Source organism: Chaetura pelagica, unplaced genomic scaffold (genome assembly GCF_000747805.2).
Source record: "Chaetura pelagica isolate M959 unplaced genomic scaffold, ChaPel_1.0 scaffold66, whole genome shotgun sequence".
Classification (NCBI taxonomy): Eukaryota; Metazoa; Chordata; class Aves; order Apodiformes; family Apodidae; genus Chaetura; species Chaetura pelagica.
The window spans coordinates 1,680,522-1,700,713 of record NW_009953811.1 but is presented as its reverse complement, the minus strand read 5'-3'; the positions used below and the strand labels follow the sequence as shown (position 1 = coordinate 1,700,713).

At 38.2% G+C, this 20,192-nt stretch overlaps 1 protein-coding gene across 1 annotated transcript in view; it reads left to right on the top strand.

Annotated features, from left to right (window-relative positions):
- SEMA3D (sema domain, immunoglobulin domain (Ig), short basic domain, secreted, (semaphorin) 3D) overlaps positions 1–20,192 on the top strand; it is a 96,786-nt gene that overhangs the window by 50,681 nt on the left and 25,913 nt on the right. Inside the window, exons 8-10 of the mRNA XM_010001256.1 lie at positions 10,080–10,194; positions 10,624–10,693; positions 11,679–11,823. Of these exons, the coding sequence (XP_009999558.1) occupies positions 10,080–10,194; positions 10,624–10,693; positions 11,679–11,823 (330 nt within the window). The remainder of the gene's footprint in view (positions 1–10,079; positions 10,195–10,623; positions 10,694–11,678; positions 11,824–20,192) is intronic.

The following is a 20,192-nucleotide window of genomic DNA, read 5'->3' as shown; positions in this document are numbered from 1 at the left end:
AATGTATTCTAAGGAAATCCTTATGATCATACGTAATTGTACCTCCAATAAGACTGCATTTGTAGAGTAATCATGTTAATGGGGAAAAAATGTCTTGAATTTCACTTAACAGTCAAAGCAAAACAATGGAAATTGATAAGTAAGTTGCTTATTATTGATGTCAGCTTTGCACTGTCTTCTCTATTGATCACTTCCTGATGGATGCAGAAATCACTTGAAAATTCAGACCCTGTTTTTTTTTGTACATTTGTCTTGGTTATCTGCAAAGAAAAAACATAAAGCAATGTATTATAATTAAACTAGAATTATTAAGTTTATCTAGTATAAATTAAAATATGCAAATAGATCCCTCTGTTTGCATATTAAGATCCTGTGGATCACGTTCTTGAATGAAGCATCCATTATACTTATTTGTCTCTTAAATGAAATCTATGTCTTTGGTTACAACAATTTATAACAATTTCTTCTTTCACCATTTCATTTATGTGACCTGTTAACTTAAGCATTTGCCTTCTTTGTCCAACAAGTAGAGAATACAGTGAAAGGGAGGAGCCTAGCAACTTTTAAAATAATTTGATTGGTGTTAAGACAGAGGTTTTTTCTACTAGAAATCAATTGCTCTCTACCTCACTGTGCCTTAGGGCTCCTGTACATTAATGCCAGGGACACATGCTGAAATTAGAATAGGCTTTGTTTTTAATAAGGAGGTTGGTCAATGCAGCCTATTCTTTCCTAATTTTCAATGGCTCAACAATATGCCTTCTCACTGATCCTCCCCCTTAGGGGAAATCTTCTCTGGAAAGCATTCCCTTTTCCCAGCTACTTTCAAACCCAGCAGATTACAATACTCTTGCTGGCAGCTTTTCACCCAGAGTCAAACAGCTGTCACTTTTCCTGTTTGTAAGACCCTACTTACCATCTCGAAGCATGTGCTGTAATAACACAGCCACTGTAGCACTAAATAGCACTAATTTAAATTTGCATCATCTGCATTCTGTATATCACTTGGGGACAGCAATATAAATTGGGAGGAAGTACTTTCAACAGGCATTTTCAGAACCAATTGTGTAATTTATCATTGGCGAAGAGCATTTCCTATTTTTAGTCTGAGGGAGGCAGAGAAAGTATCATTGGCTTATCTGTAATACCTGATACTACTTATGGTATATTCCTACTTACATGAAGTGTAATGTTTGGGGCTTTTTGATTTCAAGTAAGATCACAAGTGAAAAAAGATGTTTATTAAAGATTAGTCAGCAAAATTTATTTGTCTTCTAAAGCACATATAGATACACATAATATATTAGGTGGTCATGCAAGCTTTAACTTATTAAGAGTATGGAGCCACATATTTCTATTTATAGAAACACAGGCATAAATTTTACCAGATACACTGTCTTCAAGCCCACACTACTGAGCCAGTTTGCATCACTAGACACTGAGCCAGATTTTGAAAAAAAATTAATAAATTGCAGCATCCATTCACCATGTCCTCTGCAACCAAAGAACAGCTCAGCTACATTTTTAAATACATATCCACAACAAAATTATGACAGAATTGTAATTCTGTGTAAGGACAGCCTCACGTGTACAGATACAGCACTAGATACATCCTAGATTTCCTTTCTATTTTCCTCTCTCACATAGTGAGAGATTAAAATCCTAACTTAAAGGAGTCCGCATAAAAGTTGTGGAGAGGGACGGCTTTTGTTGGGGGGTTTTAATTGTTTGTTTTCTAATAGAAACATGTTTTTTCATAGTTCTAACCTCATTCTATTGGAATGGACTGGAAATTAGCCAAAAGCAGTAGTCTCTCTGCTGCAGTATGAAAATGCTGTTTATTATTACAGCGGTTTGCATTTGCTGTGTTACAAGGTTCTCTTTAATGGTTTTGGTGATGTATTGCAAAAGTTACGGCGTGCAGTCTTAGAGACAGATTTCCAAGACATTTACTGCCAAGAAATCAGACTTTGGCCCCTGAGGTTTTCCCATATTTTCCAAAGTGTTTAGTATCCAGAAGCAGCCTTTGTTCTAATGGGAACAAGTGAGCTCTTTGTCTCGTTGTTTTGGGTTTTTTTTGATATGCCATTCCACCCTCATATATACCACGCTGTACCTGGGGACAAGAATATAGCAATTAGGCACAGCCCTCTTGGTTAAACTGTATTTTCTAAACATGCTGGAATGTAATCATTTTAAGAGCTCCTGAGTCCGAGAGCTCAGGACACACCCTGCATTCCACCTTTAGGTAATGTGATTTATTTCCAAAGCCATGAACATGAACAGAGTTCAAGGCTACGACCTGGCCTCCCGTCTGGTGCATTCAGGCAATTTGTATTCCCAGAGTGGCAGGAGGCAGCTATTCCACTGCGACTCAGAGTCCAGGATCTCTGGTGACTTCTGCTATGGAGCTGCTTGTGTGTAAAGGTTAGGAGGTATTTTTCTTGTCCTGGAAATAGTCTAGCCATGCCTTTACTGTGGCTAGGGATAACTGGGTCATTAACATTCTTTGTATTTTTGTATTGTATAATGCATCACCATGCAGATAACTGATCTATCTCCAAAAAAACATTTGAGTTGTCTTCATAGCGTATTTCTTTACCATTCAGCCGTATTAGCGTGGGTCCCGGAAGCAAAATAGCCATGTTAACATGTTCTCAGCAGGGCTAATTAGTCTGGGCTCAGAGCCATGCTCGTGCAGCTATCCTGCTTCCAGTTCTGGAGGCAACTTGTTCCAGACGAGATTTAACTTACTGTGTATTACACGCTTACATATTCTTCCTTGTCACCATAATCTTGCCTAGCCACAGTACTAACCATGGGTAAATTTTGGCCCTCGTTTGCCTGTTGAGCATCTTTGCAACAGTGTGTCTTTCAGCAGCCAGCTCCTGTTGAGCTTCCAAATTTGGTATTTGAATATTATGTGCCATTTCAAAGTTTTAAAATTATGTAGAAAAGCAGATGCTCATCAACATTATTTCACTTCAGGGGCTGATGTGTTGGAGACAGACCAGTTCCATATGGTATCTGCTTCTAACTGTGATGAATTAAGAGATACAACATCAGGCTCTGTCAGGTCTTATGGTCCAACTTTCCTCATTGGCAAGAGTACAGGCCTAAGTATAGGAAGTTTTGTGTATTTTTGTCCCTCATGGGTGTGTTTCAACAACATAATTGGTGCGTTTTTTTGAGGGAGAAATCATGATTTGCAGATGAACCAAAAATATGTAAGTTATGCTTATATGTAAAGAGGTGTGACCCAATTTTACTGAGCCTCAGGGAAAATGAAAAAGGAGTTATGGTGTCAAGATAGAGCTTTAAAAACTGGATTGTGGAAGTGCAGCTGCACAACCTCTGAAGCAAACTCTGGGAATCATCCTAGTTGCAGAAGACACTGTCAGTAACTCATTGGCTTGGAAGTAGGAAGCCTGCAGAGTTAATTGGAATAGAGTTCCTATGTTTAAACCAAAGTCCCTGACTTCAGAGGGCTTTGATTCAGATATTCAAGTATCTTTAAGAGTAGCAAATAATGTCTTTGTGGTCAGGGGACTGGTTCATCATCATTCAGCTACTTGAGCTTCATTCTGGTTTCATGGTTCCCTGTTTCAGTCTTGCTGAGCTGCCAAAAGCAGGGTCAAGAATAGCCTCAGCACTCCTTCATGCCACTGACTATAGAGATGTGTGTCCTTCCTGCCTAATCCTGCTGTCTAGATAGGCAAGGGCATGGGCTGAGACAAATGTTTAGCTTCTGTTTGTTTTGGTTTTGAGATCTGTATTTGACCCTGGTTGTGCAATAAACTTTGGATGTGCACAGAGCTCAATGAAGTATTTTATCTACTGTCTATAATCTTAGTCTCTGGAAGATGTTATTTAACTTCTTCAATCCCTTTTGCAACCAGCACTGTGGTTTATACTAAGGGGATGAAGCCAGCTAGAACAGAGCAGTGACAGGTTATAAGATGAGTAAATATACTTTACAAATCATGAGAACCCTTTAGTCTTAGTGCCTGACATGCTGGCTCTCTCTCAGGATAGGGAAAATAAACAGGGAGCCAGAACAAGCTGTGTTTTAGATTCTGGACTGTAACATGATTTCAGAAAGGTGTTTGGAAATGATAAGTCCCAGGGACCAAAAAGCAGCCTTGGAGCTTGTGCATTTGTTCTCTAGTCTAAAGTTTTCTGTTTCAACTTGTGACAGTATTGAGCTCTCCAGAAAGATGTGAAAAATGATCATTGAAGGACTCTCTGAAAGCAAGTTTGCCTAAAGGAAAGCTTAATGTCCAAGCCACAAAAATCTGGAGGAACTTCTGATTATGATTTTGGAGGAGGTAAAGGACATATGCAGCCTGCACTCTGGTGGTCTGATGAGCACTATAGAGATATCAGGCTGAGGGAAGACCTTATTACTCTCTGCAACTACCTGAAAGGTGGTTGTAGCAAGGTGAGTGTTGGTCTCTTTTCCCCAGTAAGAAGCAGCAGAAGAGGAAATGGTCTCAAGTTGTGCCAGGGGAGGTTTAGACTAAATATTAGAAGAAACTTCTTCACTAAAAGGGTCATTAAACACTGGAATAGGCTGCCCAGGGTGGTAGTTGAATTCTGGAGGTCTTTAAAAGACAATTTGATGTGGTGCTTAGGAATATGGTTTAGCATGGGACTCTGCAGAGTTAGGCTAATGATTGGACTTGTTCATCTTAAAGGTCTTTTCCAACCAGAATGATTTTGAGTCTGTTATTCTGTCATGCATCACCCTGGAAATAAGGAGGGCTGAATTTATTCCAGACTTCTTGTTGAGGTGATATGCAAGTTTACACAATTCCTATCAGGGGGCTCTGTGTGTTCACACTTTTAGTTCTGTTGTTAAATTATGTGCAATTGCCACTGCTGTTACAAAAACCTTGCAAGGCATAATCTGTAGGCTGAAGAATTCAACATTCTGCCAGGCCAGATTTAATAAGGTACATTGATGTGACTAAGTATATGGTACATGAGGCTGTATCCCCCTCAAATTCTCATCTTTGGATCAACTAGTTCAATCAGCAGAATATGCTAGCAATATCTGCAGTGTCCAGAGGATTTGGTGTCATCTTATGTGAAGCAATATGCGCTTCTATAATAAGAAGCTTTGCCCATGAAAGATTTTGTAATCTCATAGAAATAGCAGAACTACAAAAGAGTCCCCACTTGCACTGTCTGATGGGGACTGCAGACACAAATGTGAACTGACATTCCCAACTTTACTCAAGGAATCCATAGCAGAGCTGTCAAAAATCTAAAATTATGTATGTCCCCTTTCTCTTGCTTATGTTGCAAGTAAACTTTTATTTTCTTTGAAGTCACACTTCATGTGTAGTTTGATGGTTTTTGGATCTGACCCAGAGCCTGCTGAAATCTCAGGAGGAAATATTTGTGTGATATCAGTAAGGTTTGGACAAGAAATTTTGAATCTGAATTCCTGAAAGAGGAAATCTTACTTTCCTGTGTTAGGTCAGTACCTAACAGAGTTGAGTAAGACTAGAATATGCAAAGCAAAATTAAATAATTAAAAAGGAGCTATGAATTTGAAGACAGAAGTTCAAAGAATATTGTTGGCTGTTTCTCCATTGATAGTCTGCTAGAAGGTTGCTGGTTTCTTGGTGTTTGTTTTTTGTTGTTGTTGTTGTGGTTCTTTGGATATTTCTTTTCCATAATGTAAAGCTTTGCTGCAGGGCATGCCATTTGTTTCTGGTGTCTTTGTAACTAAGCTTAGGTCACACAAGAGAAGGGCTCCACGGTCTTTTGCAGATTCAACACTTTCCCCGCTCTGTTCTCCAACACTTCCTTGTATTGGGGTCAGGAATTAACTTTGGATGGTCCTTCTGTACATTTTGCCACTGGCTGTAATTAATAACCTGCTTCTAGAAATTCCACTTATTGTCTTCTTTCCCCTCACCCTCTTTTTTTTTTTTTTTTTTTTTTTTTAATTTAAAAAGCTGCTCAGGATAATTACTGTCTTTAAAGTTTTATGAATCACAGTGTTTGACATCTTTGATGTTGATTGATTTTTAGAAAACTGCACTTTTTGTTCAATTTGTCACTGTCACTTACAAACAAATAAGAGATTTAAAACTCCAAAGATGCAGATGTTCTTTAGCTGTGTTGCCATCTGTTTTCCTGCCCACTGGATTCCAAGATTAATATTTGTGCATTTTATTGAAGCTGCATTTCTATCATATATAAGATAGAATATAAGAGAAAATAGATCTAATATAGATTCTTTGATATAAGCTGATTTTTAAAGCACTTGTTCATAGGACAGTGCTTTTTCTGATGTTTTTTTATTTTCATTATAACTTTAACTAGAGTGTTTGAAAAGCCAGTTGTTTTTCTCAGTTTACATAAACCGCAGAAAACTGAGATTTCCATTCACAAAAAAAGGTGTATGATATTACCATAATTTACTTCACACATTTTATATTGTGGCATTTAAACAGAATTCTTCCTGGGTGTCAGAAAGCCATACACTTACCTGGGCTCATTGAAGTTGTATATCAGATATTTGAATTCTTAATGCAGTATGGTAGAAACCTGATTTCTCACTCCAAAAAAATTATTTTTTTTAGAACCAATTTATTAAAAAGGGTTTAAATGTTAGAATTTCTGTAGAATAAAATTCTGTCTGATTTATTGAAATAATATTGGATTACTTCTCCATTTATCTAGACAATTTCTGTGTTTAATTTTTTTTGGTAATATTTCCTCAACAGGTGATAGATCGAACTGCTCACCTTCTAGTTGACAATTTTCTAAATATCTAACTTTGCCAAACACAAGTAGACAAGATTTTACAGGCACTTTTTTTCTGTTAAAAATAAGGTATTTCAGTCAGAAGTGTGGGTATCTGTTACAGCTTGTGTGGTTACAAAGCCGTAAGTGCTAATTAAACCTTTATTTATATTCAAAAAGAAATATGCAATCCTAAGTGCCTTCCTCTCTATTGTAGCAAAGTTTGTAGTAAACACTGCTAATCCAGCATGCTTAGAAAAGATATTTTGGGAGATTAGATTTCAGATACTTGTAGCTGCTCATCTGTTACAAGTAGATTAGCTGTATTTTTGGAATGAAAGACTTGCTCAAGCTGTCTTCCTCTTCTCTCAGCACTTAAATGTATCTGTCTTCTGGTCTCATCCCCCCAAAAAATTCAGCATTCTGTGTCTGCAGTACCAATATCTCTTGTCCAAAATAATTTCAGTGCATCCAGTTTACCTCACACTTCAGGCAGGGTTGAGGCACATCCTTGCTTAGTGTAAATCAATCCAAAAGTCTTCTTGGGATTCTGTAACTTTGTGTTGATTCTTTTTTTTCTGTTCACACATGCATTGGCTGACCTTTGTTTTGGTGATTTTCTCTCTTCCATCCATTTTTTTTATAACCCACAGACTACACTCAGCCTGTACATCTTAGAATCATAGAATCATACAATCATAGAATGTCTTGGGTTGGAAGGCACCTGTAGTCCACCCCCCCTACAATAAACAAGGACATCTCCAATTAGACCAGAATTATCAAAGCCCCATCAAGCCTGACCTTGAATGTCTTCAGGGATGGGGCCCCCACCACCTCTCTAGGCAAAATGTTCCAGTGATCCACCACCCTCATATTAAATAACTTTTTTTCTAATGTCCAACCTAAATCTACTCTTCTCTAGCTTAAAACCATTACCCCTTGTCCTTTTCTAACATGCTCTTGCAAACAGGTCTTCACCAGCTTTCTTATAGGCTCCTTTCAGGTATTTGAAGGTCTCTATAAGGTCCCCCCAGAGTTTTCTCTTTTAAAGGCTGAACACTCCCAACTCCCTCAGTCTGTCTTCATAAGAGAGGTGCTCCAGCCCTCTGATCATTTTTGTTGCCCTCCTCTGGACACACTCAAACATGTCCACATCCTTCTTGTGTTGGGAGCTCCAGAGCAGGATGCAGCACTCCAGGTGAGGTCTCACCAGAGAAGAGGGGCAGAATCACCTCTTTTGATCTGCTGCTTAAAAAAAAAAAAAGGGTTTTAGAGGTTAACAAGACAACTGGTACTTTGGAGTCCAGGACCAAACATATGCCTATAATAATAGGATTTGAAGCTCCTTGGCTTGACCTGAGCTAATCCTGTCTGTAGATATAATTGCCACAGCCACGGCCTTTGTCAGTCCCTGCACTTTCTCAGTCAGTGAGTTCTGGGCATATTTTAGGAAAGCCAGGAAGTTTGAGACATCTCATCTCCAGTGATGCTGCACTGCATCCAGCAGAAATCAAAGTGGAAGCCCTTCAGTGTGAGAATTGCTTAGCTATTCCAAGTTGCTGGAGGAAGGAAAAGCTTAACACTTCTTACTTGTTAAGATTCTTTGTTGCATCTTTGTAATTGTTTGGTTTTAATTACACCACAAACTTTATCTGCTCTGCCTTTGAACAGAATAAACACATAGGGAGCTTCTTCCTATTGGCTTCGGGCTGCTAATTTTGACATCTTTGTAATAAATCTGTTGGCTAGATGCAAAGCTTCAGAGCTGGCCAGAACCTCAGGAAACCAAGAGAGGAGGCAGCAATTCAACAGGCCTTCCAAAGGTGATAGATTAACAGGAATCATTTCCAGTTTAGCTAAACTATTTAAAAGTAGCAAGTACATGAAAAGGGAAAATGGTTAGTGTCTTACCAGAGAAGTGTTACCTTTTGTGAAGTGAATTTCTGCACTTAAAATCAGCTTTCTGAATGCCTGTAGTATTTATGATAAAGCCCTGTAAGGCCAAGTACAATTTACAGAAATACTTCATTTCCACCACCTGGTGTTTCCTACTGGCTGTTTCTTTACCTTCAGAGTTGCAGAGCCAGTTGGAAAAAAAAAAAAAAAAAGAAAAAAAGTATCCTGATGAATCAAGAAGGGATGAATAATTATGACCAAATTTGTGGTGCTTAAATTTACAGCTCAGATCCCCCCCCAAGCTTAAGGTTTATAATTTAGAAGAAGGAGGCACCTTCGTGGGGTAATTCAGAATATGTAGCTGGGAAATCACTGTTGATGTTAACATTGTCTTAAGTGTTTGAAATCTTGATTGCTGCTGGAATATCATTACTCTTACAGTTTTCAGTATGAAAAAAATTTGGGCCTAGATAGCCTGGCAGAACTTAAATTGATCTGCTCTTTGGCACTAAAGGATACAGATAAATGTAATTAATTAGATTTTTCAAGTACTCAGTGGAAGGAGGTAAACTCCTAAGAAAACTCCTAGTTCCAGCTTCTTAAAATTTAAAACTTTCTTCAAAGATCCACTCTCCTCACATCCCTCTACTGATCCAAGTCAGCAGAAGGACACTTACCCTTCAGAAGATTAATTCAAATTTCAAGTTACTCTTTTAAGATTTTTTTTTTCTTTCTTCAATGACAAAAAGAAATTTAGCCATGTATGCTCATATCTTATTTTACGTAGTCAAATAAATTAAATTGTGGATGATAGACTGATGTTTCCATAACAGTGATTATTAAAATAATATGACTGGTTTTCCATGGAATGTACATCTCTCTGTACTATGTACACAAAACAAACAGCAAACTATTTACATTGCAAGAACTGCTGATGAATATAGGTTTTCTTTTTTTTTTTCCTTTTTTTTTTTTCTTTTTTTTTAGAAATCTATCCAAAATATTCTGTATTATTGTTGGGTTTGTAAAGAATTCTCAAAGAACAATTGTTTGCAAAAATTAGCATCACAGAGAACAAGAATTCACATGATATGGATATATGTTTTCACAGCATTGCAGCTGTAGAATTGGTGAGAGAACTTTTCAAACAGATTTGGGTATAATTAGGAAACTTGAGTTGCCCACACTCTGTGCAGAAAAGTGACTACTAGAGATACTTATAAAAAAGCTGTCCTACACTGCTTTTGGAAAAAAAAAAAAAAGCCAAAACAACTAAAAAAACCTTTGTCGTTCTGGTTATGATCAAACTGTGGAATCAGACTGAATAAGCAGAGTCAATACTGCACCACCATCAAATATCATATGTTAAAACTCCTCTTATCTGTTTAATACTTAAGGTTTTTTATTTTATTTTTTATTAGAATGATATGGGAGGTCAAAGGAGCCTAATAAACAAGTGGACTACTTTTCTGAAGGCCAGGCTTGTGTGTTCAATACCTGGTCCTGAAGGAGCAGACACACATTTTGATGAGCTACGTAAGTTGGTCTGTCTTCAGTGGTCTACTTTGACATCATTATTTCTAGGGGTATTTTTGCTGTTTGTAGAAGCACTATGTCTTGTTCTGATTTTAACCCTCTTCAAAACAGTGGGTGGTAATATCCATGGGTTTTATCAGAATTCCCTGATTGCAACTGGAATTAGCCTGATGAGAAATCTCAGGTTTTTCCCTTTCACACCAAAAAGCTGGAAAGTGAAAATCTGATTCTGTATAAAAGCAGATTATTGGCAAATGGGTAAATTTAAGAACATTACCAAAAATTCACATGACAGAAATGAAAATTCAAACAAAAATAAAGCTTTGTAATATATTTACAAATCTCCAAAAATAAAAATGGTAAATGCAGAAATATTGAGTTAAAAAAAAAACTAAAAAAACTAAAAGAGCATTTTTTTTCCCGTTGCAGAAGATATATTCTTACTTTCTACTAGAGACGAGAGAAACCCACTTGTATACGGAGTCTTCACTACAACGAGGTATGCATTAAGATTACATTTTCCTCTGGAAACAAATGCTGAAGATCTCACTTAGGTCTTTTATTAAACCCTTCTATTACTAGATCCTGATTCCTGAGAGCACCGAGAGACTGCTTGAATAAGGCTTGCAGTCTTGGAGCTGTAGTCCCTAGTGAAAGTATTTTCTGAAACAGAAATATTAAATTATGTCCCTAAACCTTTGTGTGTCTGACTTTTGAAAATTATTGTAACACATAATTAAAACATAACAACCAAAAGCATGCTAGTTTATCTCAACCTGATCTAGTTGAATTTACTACTTTCAGTCTTATTTACTGAATAACCAATAGTTAATATTTAAGACAAATCATTGTAATGAAGCATTATTTCTGTAAGCATCAACTGCACATCAGCTGGCTCTTAGGATTAAAAGCTACTCTAAAGTGACATTTCAGTGTTTCTAAAGACAGGAGTAGATGGCAGCATAACCCATCTTTATCTGAAGGGTGTAGGTTAATTAATTAATGAGCTTAATAGTGAGGTGCTCTATATAGAATTGTCAGAAAGGAAATACATAATTCTTTCTTTTGTTTCCCAAGCCTTTGAATTAATTGTACATAGTAAGGACTAACCAAATGCTGAAAAGTATGAGTAAAGTGAAGACTGTCATTTTTTGAATGTTTTTCATTGGCAAAATAGCCAATAGCTAGCAAATAAAGCTGGAAATCGTCAGCCACAATAAAAAATGACAGTCTATCAAGGGGTTCCAAAGACTTAAGTCCAAATTTCAACCAATCAAAGCTTTAAACTCTAATATTAGTGACATTAAGTATCTGTATTTATCAGACCTGTACACATTGTCTGTTACTTAACACCATTTATATCAGCTCTCAGGTGTAAGATTGATCCAAAGCCCATTAAACTCTATGAAATTAGTTAATTCACTGGATGAATTAACACTGAAGAGGTGTTAACAATACGTGTATCGATCCATCATCTTTTTCAGCTCTGTCTTCAAGGGCTCTGCAGTTTGTGTGTATAGCATGGCAGATATCAGAGCTGTTTTCAACGGCCCTTATGCTCACAAAGAGAGTGTGGATCATCGGTGGGTACAATATGAAGGTCGCATCCCGTATCCCAGGCCTGGTACAGTAAGTGTCTCCTTAATTACATACTTCTATTTTTACTGAAAAGCAATCATACTTCATACCCCTCCCTGGATTGGTAACTTATATTTTCCACTCAGGATGTTTCTAATTACCCTCTCAACCCTTTCTCTTCTGTCGACAACTGGGGCTTCTACCTACCCTCTAGGTATATAAATATACATTTTTCCATGTCTCTGAGATAACATTGTGTCCAGACTGTCTGTTTCCTGATTGTCTCTCATATTGTGGTCTCCTACTATACAGCTGTATTCCTATCTGTTGGCATCACCTCTAAGGCCTCAACACTTCATAAAAAACCAAAAGTGTTTCTTTATGGAGTATTAGGTTCTGATGAGGTATTTTATTTGGAGTCTTCTATTTCTGTTATCTTTGTGTCTGTATCCTGTTCCTTGAGATATGGTCATTGATTCTATTATGTGTGTTTCTGCATGTGTTGTGTTTTGAAGTAAAATAAGGAGTTAGTTGCTGGAGATTTTATGTGATGAAAGATAAGCAATAGGAAAGCAATAGGAAGAGAAATTCAGTATCTGGGAACACTTCTAAACTCCAGGCTCTTAGACTTCAGATCTAACAGTTGGGCCAAAAGACAGAGTAAAATTTTGGAAGAGTGATTAAGGAATTCTTCTTCCTCTTCTGTCTTGGTATCAAATTTGGAAAAGCACAGACCTAGATATACAGTTGAGGAAGAAAATGGTATTTCATCTGCATCTGCTCTTAAAAAGTCATCACAACTTTGAGCACCGCTTCAGAAGTAGAAAGTAAAAGAGCAATGGTTTAAGAGAAAGATACATGTTATGAAGGATAACTTTATCTTGGTCAGGTATTCAGTGAATTAGTACTAGGCATCTGCATAAACCCAGGCAAGCACTGAGCTATTGAGGTTGAACAGCTGCTGGTACCTTGCCTGGAAGCCATCTGGATATTTCTGTGTTATTTCTCTTGACACCAGCACTGGTGTAACCTTTGCTACAAACCACATTACCTAGCTTATTTAGCTCTTCTTTTCACAAATTTCCTTTTGCCTCTATGTTTTCTTCAGCATCATTCCAATGGACCCAATTGTGCTGTTTTTTGTGCCTGGCTTCAGCAGGTCAGGCCCTGAGCTCTTGATACCCCCTGTTCAGCTGCAGGCAAGTTGCAGAGGGTCTCTCTCTCTGTAAAGACTAAGGCAGCTCTGGAAACTAACATAGCCTGACTAGGACCTGCACTGCTGGAGCACATACACTCCTAATTAGGAAAATTCAGGCACTGTGTGCATGCAGGGTACATAGTGGCCCCAGAAAAGATTACTTTTTTAAGCATGTACGACTCCATTACTGGTTGAGAAGTGCAGATGCATTTAGTTTTAAGTACAAAAATGGTGCCAGTGAGAACAATAGCTGGTCCCATGGCATCTAAAGAGATTAAAATAACTCTCTTGAAAAACTCAGAGTGCCCCATAAGGATGAACACTCTGCACAGATAGATGGGTCATAAGCTCATTGCATTTTTTAGTGTATTAGGCATCACATGGTTGAGCTGGGATCTACAAGGAAGGAAAGATGTCATGCTGAAGCATGTCAATGCTGATCTTTATCACTAATTTGAATATCCATGCCTGCAAGTATTTTAAAAGTTGGAAAGTTTAAAGATAAATGGGGATTCTCCATAAGCCACTCCTTAACTCTCCAAATGCTTCCTTTAAGCACCTGATAACAGCTGTGAGAAAATGGTCTCATAAAAATCCTTAGGACCTCCCTACTCAGTGGATTTCTGTAGGAGTTTTCTTACCAAGGACTGGGAGGGGAAGCGGATTTTACTGAAGAAATCTTTCAGAAAAAAGTTATCTCTAATATTTGCTATGTAGATAAGGTAGATGTATTGCTTCATAGTTACGTATCTTTTGTCTTAGTGAGCTGGACTGCAACATACTTCAGGCTCAGTCGTTTAATATAGGGGACCAAATAAATAGATTCATGCCATGCTCTCATTATATAATGGGCTATGCCAAACCTCTGGATATAAACAGATTTAGGCTGGGATCTGAAAAAGCAGAGCAGTGCTCATAGGCAAGGAGGAGATGCAGCATGCTACACCCCTGGATAACATGATAGTGTGAATGATGTTCTACCTTAAAGATTAATTTCATAATTTCTTGCCAGCTATGAGGTGGTTCAGGAATGCTCAGAACAAAGACAAAGAGGGATAATCTATCCTTTTTTAAGTTACTAGAATATTTTTGAAATTTGAGCTCTACCTAAGTGTTCCCTAACAGTTGACATGGCCAGCACTGCCCTGATTTTATATTTCTTATATTTTAAGTTACTGGCAAAGTCTAAAAATGGCTCTACTAGGAAATGCTTTTCCTTTGATGTTTGGCTTTGAGCGAAGCATTGACTTCCTTTCAGCATTTATACAGAAGCAGGAGACTGCTTTACCCTAATTTAACTTTCTGCTCAGCTGCCTTTATCTCCTAAGTAAATAAAGCTGTTCACTGTAGAGGCTGTGACCACTTTGATATTGAAATTTTGACAGAATGCTTCCTGTGGCAATTTGTGTCAGAGATAAACTCCCAACATGACCATGATATCATGCCTTTGCAATGCTGAGTCCCTGCCTGGCTGGGGTGCTGGTGCTGCAGTGGGGTCTGCCTGCCCTCTGCTGTCATGGGCAGACCCCGGGATAGGGTGACTGGGGATCTCAGGCACACTCCACACTACTGATGCTACAAAACATACAGTGTTTACTCTAACTTCTCCCAGCGTCATTAAAGAGCAAGTGGAAATAATGGGAATCAAACAGCGGCAAGGCTTCAAATCTAATTTAATTTGGAAGCTGAAAAGAAAAAAGAGGAGCCAAAAACATGCATCAGGCAACCCCACCACAAGGGGCGATTTAAGAACTGAGGGAGCTTTTGTTCTGTCTTTAGATGTTTAAAAACTGGACTTGCATATCTACAGCTGTCCCCAGATAACAAATCCAGTTTGCTTCTAGTATCTCAGGGTTTCAACCAGTAGATTATCCATTGATAAAGAAATATCAATGATTTTCTTTAAATAAAGTATTTTTTTTTCTTTCTGTCTTTATTTCTGTATTCTGAAACAGTTTTAATAACACCCTCCCAGTAATCCCAGAACTCATTTGAACAAGATTTTCAGTGAATTAGAAGGAAAAAAAAATAAAATATTAAAATAATCTGGCCTAAGTATCTGTAACCATTGCAGTATTAGGGCAACTCACAATGCCCTTTTGGAAATTCTGATGGGATGCATAGGATTCATCCTCATTTCATTGATGGTCAGTGAATGTCACTGAAGTCAGAGTTTTAGAAGAGTGTCAGTGTTTAAAGGTGCAGATCAACACTTTGTCTGATCTAGTGCAGAACCTAGGACTCTAAGTGCTATCCAAGGTAGCAGCAAAAATTTCATATAGATCTGGATATTTTACTGGTATTTGCCAAAGGTTCAAAATACATCTCTGGATCAGCAAAGTAAGATTCCTGCAGTCTACTCCACTTCTTAGGTACAAGAAACAACCCAGCACATTGCTTTTGTCCATTTAAAGAGTCTTATTTATCAGGTATTTTCAATCCAGTCTGAACATCAGATCTGAATCTCCAGATGTCTGAGCTCCTAAATTCTTTGTGGTTTCTTCTTTTTCTTTTTTCCATTAAAAAACCAAACCAAAACAAAAACAACAAACAAACAAAAACACAACAAAAAACCACAAAAACAAACAACAAACAAGTTCCCTTTACCAACCCTCACATTCTCCTGTGATCTTTTTTGTCTTTTACTCTCTGTATTGCTTTTTTCCACTTTCCTCAGTGAAGCCCCTTCTTGTATTTCTTCTGCTAATTGAGATGTGGTGTCCATCCCGTAGGGACTTGGCTGAGCCACAGAGAAATACTGTCTGCCAAAAAAGCCTCCCCCTGTCCTCCCATCTGGTTAGCTTCGCTGCTTTAATAAGTGTGTTCATAAAACACTGAGGGTTGCACAGGTTTCCCTTGTTATTCTTAGACTTATATTCCTCTTTCACCTGATCTTTTATGGGATAGACTTGAATTCTTTGCTTCTCCAGTTCCTCTCTCCTTTGATCTCCCCACTGTAAATGGGTCTGCTTAATTAAGGCAAATGTTTCACTTCATGGGTTTATTTTCCTGAGAAAGCCTCCTCCACCTCCTCTTATGTACCAGCCTGTTTTCCCCACCATGAATCACCTCTCAGTTCACAGCAGCCTTTCGAAGCTCTACAAACCCAGCCACCTTTCCTACTGGCAGAGGTCAGCAGAGAATTGCAAAGTGCCACCTGCAAAGTCAAGTTCACTCATCTAGTTGGTCTCAGCCCAGTTAGCCTCGGATTAATGCTCTCTTACGTCAGCCTTTTCTATCAACAACACAGGTGTGTTAAATGGAAAAGCAATACAAAGTGCTCAAGATAAACACTGAAAAAGGATAGAGCAAATATCATGTATCAAGTGGGATGCAAAGGTGATCCTAAAAGAAAATAATTATGGGACTTCATTTTATTTTTAGGGCTTTTTGTTTATTGGCTTGTTTCTTCTTTTTGTGGTAGGGATGGAGTGAGTTTGATTCCATTTGAAATTTGCACTGTTTGTTTGTCTCCTGCAAAACCGGACTAAATTCCCTCTCCGCTGCCCTCTTCCAGGCTTGGTGTGAGTAGCTGCAAGGTTCTCATGAGAGTCTCCCCGCTGAGTGTCCAGGCCCTCTGGTACAACTCACCCATCCATCCATCCAACACCAGGGCTTTTTGCAGGCCTATCCAAATGCAGCTCTGATCAGACTACAGAGACTAATCCACATATTATTTAGGCCACTGAGTAACCCAAGTTTCATCTTTAGAGTGGCTTATGGTTGAATGACACATAAGGGCCTAAGCCCTGAAAGTCATCTCTTAGCTGTCATCTAATTTGCAGCAGATGATAAACCTTGAAGTACCCCATTTTCCAAAGTACATCAGGGCATCCTGAAAGCTCACGTCAGTCCTCAGTGTTGAATCTTAACATCTTAGGACTCAGACTTTGCACTTCTCTATGAAATTATTATAAAAATAAAGTTCAATTTATTGAGGGAGGGTTCCTATTTAACGGAAGAATGAGTAGCTGAAGAATTTTTCTGTTTCTCTGTTTTTTGCTTGGCAGATCAGTGATATTTAGAGCTTGGAAGACTTTACATTTTGTCGTAGGAGAATGCTGACTACAAGGCCTTGTCTCCTTGCTAGTTAAATATCCATTCACTGAGAGATTGAGAGAGAAGAACTACATGGTTAATTCATTCCCTTTGGGGAAAGATCTGGTGCTAGAGTTGCTAAGTGCTACTGCACTTAGTGTAAAATAGAGAGCTTTTCAGAGGAAAGTACATCTTATCCCTTCCTGGTTAACACCTGAGTAACTTTCTTACTACTTTTGGCTAAGTTGAGAGGTAATTATCCTATGAAAAGTGAAACATCTTCAATGGTGAGGAGCAAGGAGCTTCCAGGATGGCTCTGATCCACATGCCTGGAATGGAGGCACACCTCTCCCAAGAGGGAAGCCCAGACATCTAATTCCCCAATGTGGGAAAGATATAAGAAATATTTCACTCCTTAATATTTCACACTTGCTACTTCAGATGTTCCCAAGAGAGTGACTTGCTGGTGTGGTGCTTAGTTCTCCTTGTGAAATTCATAAATATTCTCAGCCTGGATGTTGCAAAATCTGCCAAGTAAATGCCTACTGCATTCAATAGTATCAAGACCCTGTTGTGTATCTAGCCTATGGGTGTTTGAGTCTCATTGTTAAGTGGGTTTAAGGCTCGATGTGACAAGTCACTTTGAAACTGAGATTTTCGGCACACTTGAAATAGAAACCCTTGTGAAGCTCCCAGGGAACAGCATTCTGTTTTAAAATTGTCAGTAGACAACAACAGTGCTGAACTAAAGATGCATCATTAAATGAAAAGGGTACTTTTTACATACCTTATAGCTAGGGTCTCAAATAATTGACACAGGTTTAATAGGTGTTTGATCCAGCAGCTCTTACTGACTTCACTGTATGGTGTGAAGCACTATGCATTTTGGCAATTTGGAGGTTTATTTAGGAGCCTAACTTCTGGTGCCAACATTTGAAAATCTTGGCCAAGGTTCCCACATAATATTAACAGTCACACCGTATGTGTCAGTCTTGTGTGAGATCAACACATCCAGCAGTCTGCTGAGCTGCAAATTTAATAAGTGAAAAAAAAGAGAAAAGCTTACGTATGTGCAGTTTGTGTGTATTTGCTTTTACTTGAGAAAGATTAGCCTTAATTTACCACTTCCTGATTACATTTAGATACAAAGTGAGGCAATAAAAGGCATCTTTGTAGATCACCTTGAATCAGGACTTAGTCCAGGATGATTACTGTGAAATCAAGCTCTCACAGAAGGGATTGAGAAAATTTTAAGAAAGAACTGAATTGATTGTTTAAAAATTTTGTGCCACAGAGTTTATACTGCAGTTGAATAGAGATGCCATTAACACTTCCAACTCTGTTTCTGTTGATTTTTATCTTTTTTTACTTTTTTTGTTATTTACTTTTCATTTCCTAACATACATGTTTGTATCAAGTTATCCTTCACAACAGTGGAAGGTCTAAGCAACCTCAGAAGGACAAATTTTAGAGTGAATGAGTTTATTGCACTATTAATTTTACTAATTTAAAGTGATCCATTTTTCTTGATGTCAGCTATCTAGAAGAAAAGCATTGAATCTGAACTAGTTGTTTAGACTTCTGTATGAGAAAGAAAGAGATAGGCACTTCCTCTGTGCAGTTAACACACAGCCTAGATAACAATCTAGGTCAGGTGAGATGAATCCCACCCTATTGCAAAAGCAGAAGATGCTGAGAGAGCACGGTCATGGTGTTACAATAACTTCAATGGAGCCAGATTCACTTGTAGTCCGCATGAAATGACCCTGCCAACCTACTCCTGTGACATTTGATATAAATGCAAATCTCTTATTGTCTCCATTGGGAGATGTCACGTATCTGAGATAGCATCTGGTGACAATGTGAATAAATGTGCTCTGTGAACTGGGCAGCGTACACCGATATCGTTATCATGAGACATGCAACAGGATGTGAACTCACACTTTCAGAGGTGAAAGGCTGCTTCACTCACCCACTTGGCCATGCAGCCTTTATCCATCATACATCCTATTGATCGCTATGAAAGGAAGCACAAGCCTACAGGAATTGTTCTGCAATGATGGGTGGACACAGCTTTAAACAGCTGCCTGAGCACTTTGCCAAAGGGTGGCCAAAAAGAATTTTTCATTCCCTATTCCATCCATCATGCCACAGTGATACCTCTGGAAATAGCTCCCTTGGCCAAGCATAACAGGGTCACACCTGCCCAGCTGTTCGTGGTGGTCATGCTATCTTAGGATGGGATCCAAAGCCCACCAAAATAATTGGAAAAGGCCCTGTTGACTCAAACAGATCTTTGGATCAGCCCCTTAGTCCTTGTTTCTACTGAATTAGCTGCTCAAGCTGGCAAAGATTTTCCTATATCATGCACAGCAGGGTTTGGGCCTTTGGGATTACTGTAACAACTTTATAGTTCCATATTGGTAGACATTTTATCCTGGTGGTTTTTAGTAAGTGATGTCATTGCTCTCATCTCCCTCTGTTGATGCATTTTTGGCAAAAATCTAGGACATCTTTAAGACACATGGGGCTACTCCCATTTTTCACACAGAAGTGGACTTCTGGGATTGAGCCTTGAATAGGTGATCAATCAGCAACTTTCCAAAATGTACAGACTGTAACTAAGAGTAGTGAGTGAGAACATGAACCACAGAAAATACACATATAAGGGAAAATCAAACTCTAGTACTCAGAGAGGGAAAAGAGAGATATCGCATTGTTGGGGATGTGAAGAAGTGAATTTGTTTCTCATCCTGTGTAGGACAAATTGATGTAAAATTTTAATCCGAAAGCAATTAAAGCCCGTATGATTCTTCAATTCATTCCAACAAGCTTTTGTTCAACCCCTGCAAAGATGAACATGCTTTTGAAATTAGTAGGGTTCTTGAGGTCTGATTCTGGTGTAAGTGACAAAGACTAAGATCTTGGTTATTCTAAAAGTAAGGTCAACTGTTCATGGCTGAAGTACTGGTCGTGTTGCGAGTGTGCTTATGATTTGATTCTGTGTAGTTATGTTCTGCCTGAGTCATTTTTCTTGTATTATAGTTTACCTTTTTTTTCCTTTTTTTTTTTCTTTTTTTTTTTTTCACCCCAAAGTCTATGATTTGAATTGTGGGGTTTTATTGTCACACTATTTCTGTAGTTTCTTTTGCTACATAATACAAACACATGTATTTCTTTTGGA